Genomic DNA, 7,543 nt, shown 5'->3' with positions numbered 1-7,543 from the left:
AAACCTGAATGCATGGCAGGTTGGAACCATACCGGGGTGAAGGAATTCCTTCTGGTAGGTTTAACTGAAAACCCTAATTTGCAGATCCCTCTTTTTTTGCTTTTCACCCTTATTTATTTCACCACTCTGGCAGGTAACTGGGGGATGATTATCCTGATCTGGTTAAATGCCCATCTTCATACTCCAATGTACTTCTTCCTTAGCAACCTCTCTTTTTGTGATATATCCTACTCTACTGTCTTTGCTCCTAAGATGTTGGTCAATTTCCTGTCGAAACACAAGTCCAGCACATTTTCTGGTTGTGTTCTACAGAGTTTCTTTTTTGCAGTATATGTAACGACAGAGGGCATCCTCCTAGCTATGATGGCTTATGACCGCTATGTGGCAATAGCTAATCCCTTGTTGTACACAGTCATAATGACCCAAAGGGTTTGTATTCAGATGGTCGTCGCATCTTACTTGGGTGGGCTCATTAACTCGCTCATGCACACAATAGGTTTGCTCAAACTAGACTTCTGTGGTCCTAACATTGTGAATCATTATTTCTGTGACATTCCCCCTCTTCTGAAACTCTCCTGTTCTGATGCCCATAACAATGAAATGCTGCTTTTAATATTCTCTGGGGTCATTGCAATGTTCACTTTCACTATCATCATGGTCTCTTATATGTGCATCATCATTGCCATCCAAAGAATCCGCTCAGCTGAGGCGAGGTACAAAGCCTTCTCCACTTGCGCCTCTCATCTGACTGCTGTGACCTTATTCTATGGGTCTGTGACCTTTAGTTACATCCAGCCAAGTTCTCGGTATTCCCTGGAACAGGAGAAGGTCTCTGCTGTGTTTTATACATTGGTGATCCCCATGCTAAACCCACTGATTTATAGCTTACGAAATAAAGATGTGAAAGATGCAGTCAAAAGGTCAATATGGTGGAAGAGAACTCCCAACTGACCCAATCTTGTCCACGGCTTTGTTAGCCTAACATTAAATAGATAGACTTTCCTTAAAATTGTATCACAGACACAAGCACCAACAAAACTATAATCAGGGTAGTCTCATGAAATTGAAGACATGAGTGTTGAGTTTGACACGAAGACTGAAAATCACTGTATTTTACCATTCATTGTTTTGCGACTCAACAGTTTCATTCTCTCAAGACCTAGTACATTTTTTTTCCCTAACAAATTCTGATGCTAAACTCTGAAAGATATCACTATGGATTTAAAAGACTCTGACATTGATTCAAATGAAAAAAACACTCCAACAATAGGAATTTATCAAATGCATTCTTATTTCGGAGAAAAAGTGAAATAGCCTCTTGGCATGATTTTCTTGGATCAGATCTTTTTGTTGTTGTTGTTCTAAAAATGCTATCATCCAAGTAAAGACATATATCTCCATTTTTGTATTTAAATTATATTTCTTAATGGTATCTTAGAATAGCTATAGAAAAAATAACTTAATGTCATTAGTTATAATTTATTCATTCAACACTCTTCTGTTTAGTCCCTTTACTTGTACCAGTTACTCTGTGAGATCCAAATGTTAAGATATTTAAGATATGGGACAAAAGCTGTTAGAGGAACAGGTAATGGAGGGATATGGTAAACGAGTTTGCAAAGTATTGTGTGAAGATGAATGCATTACCTAATATTACATCTCAGACTTTTGGAAAGCATAACAGTGTACTGGATAATATAAAATAATATTTTGTCATTACTATTATAAAGAAATATATGTATATATAGATGGGTATATACACACACATACATATATACATATAGTAAGCTAAAGATGGAGAGACTGATAAAGCAAATAAGCAATTGCAGTTTGTATCTATAGGTAAGGAACACAGGAGAGATCATTTAAATATTCTTGCAAATCTGTCTTATTCTTGAATCTGTTCTATAAGTTTGAAATGTTTCAAAATAAAAAAAAGGAAAATATGCACTTTTACTTCTGGATGAAGTACCTTGTGATCAAAACAACATCTATGTAAAAATAACAAAAAAAAGCAAGATAAGATAAGAATTATCTGTTGAGTGAAGTTGAGTAGCTATTGAAGAAAAGAGAGTGGGAGGGGCTTAGGCTTCAGAGAGGCATGAACTTGGATATGTGAGCTAACTAGTCTCACTGATTCAGGGCACACTTGACAATGCAGGCTTGGCTTGCATGGAGGGTTCTGGAAAGCGTTCAGCAGACTAAGGAGAGGTTCGGGCAGATATTTTTCAGGTTTCACCACACGGTTCCATTTACCTGGTCTGAAGACCAGGTAAACAAATAAACAGAGGGATGAACACACAAAGGACTAGATAGATAGATGATATAGGTAGATGATGATAGATGATAGATAGATAGATAGATAGATAGATAGATAGATAGATAGATAATAGATAGATATATAATAGATAGATTTAAATGGAAAACTTCTGAGAGTGCCTGGGTGCCTCAGTCCATTAAGCGTCTGACTCTTGATTTCCACTCAGGTCATATAATCTTAGGGTAGTGAGATGGAGCCCTGTGTTGGGCTCTGTGCTGAGCATGGAGCCTGCTTAAGATTCTCTCTCTACCTCTCCCTCTGCTCCCCCCTTCCTAAATAATTAAGAGAAAGAAAGAAAGAAAGAAAGAAAGAAAGAAAGAAAGAAAGAAAGAAAGAAAGAAAGAAAGAAAGAAAAAGAAAGAAAGAAAGAAAGAACTAAAAAACAGAGAGGAATGTTTGGTGTTGTCCCAAACAATACAAATATTAAAGATTGCCATCTTCCAAAGCAGGGGCTCCTGTGCCTTGTAACTGTTCCAGGGGAAGAGAAAACAGTGGTCCTCTCAGCAGTTATGTGGCCTGAGGAGATGAACTGGATTATATCGGAGCTTAAAAATACAGCTGTTTCCCGCCCCCCCGCCCCCCCTCCACAGGAAATTGGCTGGGATGGAAGGTGGAGAGTATAAGAAACTGGTCTGGGCCACAGGGGTAGATTGAAATCTCCCACTCTCCTGCTGTACTTAGAAGGCATGAAATCCTGCTAGAAGGAAGAGCTACCAACAAATGTAATAAAGATTTCCTCCCCAGAACATTTGCCAGATTTTGGTGTTGCTGTAAGCCAGGCAAAAAGGGCCAGAGTTTTCTTTGTGAAGCACAGAAGATTCAGATTTTTGCAGATTCAAATGGAGTTGGAAAGACAGTGATATTTTTCTCAGTCTTTAGGTGCTTGGTTGATAAAATTCCACGAGAGGTAGAAGCTTGCATCAGACACAAGACTGGCAGCCCCCTGAAAATACTGGCTGCAATTTGAAGATGTGCAGGCACACCTCACTTTATTATGCTTCACTTTATTTAACTTTACAGCTACCATGATTTTTTACAAATTGAAGGTTCATAGCATCCCTGCATCAAGCAAGTCTATCAATGTCATTTCAACAGCGCATGCTCACTTTGTATCTCTGTGTCACATTTTGGTAATTCTTGCAATATTTCAAACTTTTTCAATATTATATTTGTTACAGTGATCTGTGATCAATGATGACAACTTGCTGGAGTCTCAGATGATGGTTAAGATTTTGCAGTAAGAAAGTATTTTTAAATTAAGGTATGCACATTGGCTTTTTTAGATGCAATGATATTGCACACTTGATAGACCATAGCATAATATAAACATAACTTTTATATGCACTGGGAAACCAAAAACTCATTCGACTCACTTTATTGCAGTGTTCTGGAACCAAACCCACAATATCTCCAAGGTATGGCTGTATAGAGCAGGGAGCTAAGTTCACACAACCAAAGAATTAAAACTTAATTTTCTATAGTGTTTAAGGGCTAGAGGGAGAGAGAGAAGCCCACCTCTTAATCAATATTTTGGGAAATCTACACCCAAACAGGGAGAAGGCAGAAGAAAAATGAGGTCTAACTTCAACCCAGTCTAGAACCAGTGCAAATAATATCTGAATTAATTTAGTCAGCCTCTCATCCGTTATGCCTTTTTAGAAAGAATAAAGCCCTCCCTGGTAGAAAGTAATGTCATTTTCACTTTCTATGTATCTTTAATCACATGCAAAGAACCAGAAATTATTTTTAAAAAGAGTAAGAATGAGTGGGAGAACAGAAAATATAAGCAGGATCACAGAAGAGCTATGAACCTTAACTTTAAATTCACATCATACATGAAGATTGAGTTAAGATGGATCATAGAAGTAAACGTGTGAAAGATGAAAAAAAATAGAGCCTCTAGAAATAAATATGTCTGTTTCTTCATAGCATCAAAATGGGCAAACATTTCTTAATAAGGATATACAGGGACACCTGGTGGCTGAGTTAGTTAAGCATCTGCCTTCCGCTCAGGTGGCGATCCCAGGGTCCTGGGACTGAGTCTTGCATTAGGCTTCTTGCTCAGCGGGAAGCCTGCTTCTCCCTCTGCTTGTGCTCTCTTTTTCTCTCTCTGACAAATATATTTTAAAAAATCTTTTTTAAAAAAGAATATACAAACACTAAAATAAAAAGAACAATGGGAGAATAGATCTGTGTTTTATTTATTTATTCTTTCTTTCTCCAAATTTTTATTTAAACCCCAGTTGCTTAACATACAGTATAATATTCGTTTCAGGTGTAGAATTGAGTGATTCAACACTACTATACAACACCCAGTGAGGTTTTGTTTTAAATGAGGACTTCTGTCCCTGGAACTACACCATTACCAGACTAAAAAGGCAAGCCACAGAATATGGAAAAATATTCAGAGAGTGTGTACTGGCAAAAGATTCATCCAAAATATTTAAAAAGAATTTGTCAATAAAAGACAAATAAGACAACTAAATATGGAAAAAAAATAGAAAATGTTTATATGAAAGTCATTCAAAATAACCAATAAGGATATGTAAAAATGTTTAATATCATTACACACATATTTCCAACAGGTGTATGAAAATGGTACAGGCATTTTGGAGAACTGTCTGATGGTAAACTGAATATACAGCTAACTTATGTCCCAAGATTTCCCAGATATGAATGTGTGTGTTCACAAACATACATGAACAATAATTCTCAGCAGTTTTATTCATAATATTTATATTTATAAACTAGAAACAAAAACCAGACCATTTTAAGGAATACATTAGTAAATTTTGATATATTCACAAAATGGAAGGCTAAACATCACTTTTTTTATAAAGCTACCGATGTACAATGAGGTAAATGAATGTCACAAATGTTATGCTCACTAAAAGAAAGCAGAAACAAAAGGCCCATATATTTAAAAAAAAGAAAAGTCCATGTGTAGGACTCCATTTGTGTAAGGTTTAACAACAGATAAATTTAAGTTATGGTAATATAGCTATGAGGGAGCATTCTGTAGTGCTGGAAATATCTGTATCATTATGATTTGTGTGGTGGTTATGCTCATGTACATATATATAAAATTGAAATAAATTGTATACTTGGGGTGCCTGGGTGCCTCTGTCAGTTAGGCATCTGCCTTCAGCTCAGGTCACAATCCAGGGGTTCTGGGATCAAGACCCACATCCAGCTCCCAGCTCAGCAGGGAGTCTGCTTCTACCTTTCCCTCTGACCCTCCCTGCTGCTCGCATTCTCTCTCTCTCTCTCTCTCCCTCTGTCTCTCAAATGAATAAATAAAAAAGAAATCTGAAATAAATTATATATTTAATATCAGGGCACTTTAACAATGTGTGTGTATGTGTATGCATGTGTATATAATTCTTGAACAAGTGTTCAGAGGAAAAGACAAAAAAATGGAATTTCAATAAAAATATGGAAAGCAAAGGGAAGGGTAAATTGGAGATTTGTGGGTAATTACAAATTGTGATTGACTTTTGACTGTACAACAATAATATTTTATTAGGAGGTTTAAAATAAATTGAATATAAATGCATGGAAACAATGCGAAAAGCAGTGTGGATCAGTGGGATTAAATCAAAGGCTTTAATAAAGAAAAGTGAAATAAGGAATGGAGTGCATTACATTTAATATTTCAAATTGCATAATTTAAAATGGAAGGCAATCCATAACATAGTAAATGCAAAAGTTAGAACAATAAAAAATATAAATTGAGACATCTTAAAAACTTAATAGGCAAAATATTTCTTAAATAAGACATAAAATGACCATTAAGGAGAAAGTAAGGAGCATTGAATTACATTGATACTTAAAAATATATTTATAGGGGTGCCTGGGTGGCTCAGTCGTTAAGCATCTTTAAGCCTTCGGCTCAGGTCATGATCCCAGGGTCCTGGGATCGAGCCCCGCATCGGGCTCCCTGCTCGGCGGGAAGCCTGCTTCTCCCTCTCCCACTCCCCCTGCTTGTGTTCCCTCTCTCACTGTCTCTCTCTGTCAAATAAATAAATAAAATCTTTAAAAAATTTATAGAATGAAAAAGTAAACCAGAGTCAGTGAAAATAGTTTCCCTACATATTTATGAAACTATAATCAAAATGTGTAAAGCAATCTTACAAACCAATAAAACCAAGATAGACAACATAATAGAAAAAAAAGGTGCAGACAGGGGGCAAAGTATCCGTAAGGCACATGACACAATAAATATTGAAAATCTCCCAACTTCCAGTAAAAATAAAGGAAAGTTGCTCAATTTTATTAGAAATCTGGGGAAAGAAAATTAACCACAAAATGATATGACAATAAAAATAGTATACAATATCAGGGTCACCTGTCGCTCAGTTGGTGGAACAAGTGACTCTTGATCTCAGGGTTGTGAGTTTGAGCCCCGTGCTGGGTGTAGAGATTACTTTAAAAAATAAAATCTTTTTAAAAAAGTTTCCAATATCAAGTGTTGAAGAGATGGAGCAGCTACAACTCTCATAAAGCACTGACGGAGATGTTACTCAGAACAACAACTTTGAAAAAATAATTGTCAGTACTTAACAAAGCTGCACCTATAAAATGCAGAACATCAACACTGTATTACGTATAAAGTGTAGTTTTAACAGAAATTTACAAGACCTACAAAGAAACAGAAAAATGTAGTACATTGGACTCAGGAAAAAAAGAAGTCAGTAGAAACTGAATGACCCAGATGTTAGATTGAGCAGAAAAAGACATCAAAGTGCTATTATAAATAAAATGTTCAGATAACTTAAGAAAATATATATAAAGAATTAAAGGAAAGTGTGACAGAAAGTATTCATCAAATATAGAACCTCAATAAAAAAGGGATTAATAAAAAAATACCAAATGAGAATTCTATAGTTAAAAATACAGTAACTGAAATGAAAAATCCACTAGAAAGATCCAATGACAAATATGGGGTAATAGAAGAAAGAATCAGTGATCTTGGAGTAGAGCGATGGAAATCATCCCATTTGAAGGACAAACATGAAAAGAATGAAGAAAAATAGGCTCAGAGATTTGTGTGAAACCATCCAGTGTATCAATAGGTACATAGTGGAGTTCCCACAGAGGAGGAGAAAAGAAAGAGGTAAAAAGCAAAGCAAAATAAAATAAAGCAAAACCTGGACCAAACTGCCTTCATTTGGTAAAAAAATCCCATTCAACATTTTACTGGAGATTCTATCACATAACATA

General features: G+C 35.9%; 1 protein-coding gene across 1 annotated transcript; it reads left to right on the top strand.

Moving 5' to 3' along the window:
• Positions 1-951, top strand: LOC112829720 (olfactory receptor 5J3-like). The gene has a single exon (XM_073904926.1). It carries the CDS (start codon positions 13-15, stop codon positions 949-951), a length of 939 nt encoding a protein of 312 aa, XP_073761027.1. The 5' UTR covers positions 1-12.
• The last annotated feature ends 6,592 nt before the right edge of the window (positions 952-7,543 follow it).

Source organism: Callorhinus ursinus, unplaced genomic scaffold, assembly GCF_003265705.2.
Source record: "Callorhinus ursinus isolate GAN/ISIS: 27379988/994484 unplaced genomic scaffold, GSC_fseal_2.0 scaffold21, whole genome shotgun sequence".
Classification (NCBI taxonomy): domain Eukaryota; kingdom Metazoa; phylum Chordata; class Mammalia; order Carnivora; family Otariidae; genus Callorhinus; species Callorhinus ursinus.
This window is presented reverse-complemented; position numbering and strand designations above follow the sequence as displayed.

Excerpts from the sequence above, each read along its gene's own strand:
- LOC112829720 (XM_073904926.1), top strand. The coding sequence starts at position 13 with ATGGCAGGTTGGAACCATACCGGGGTGAAGGAATTCCTTCTGGTAGGT.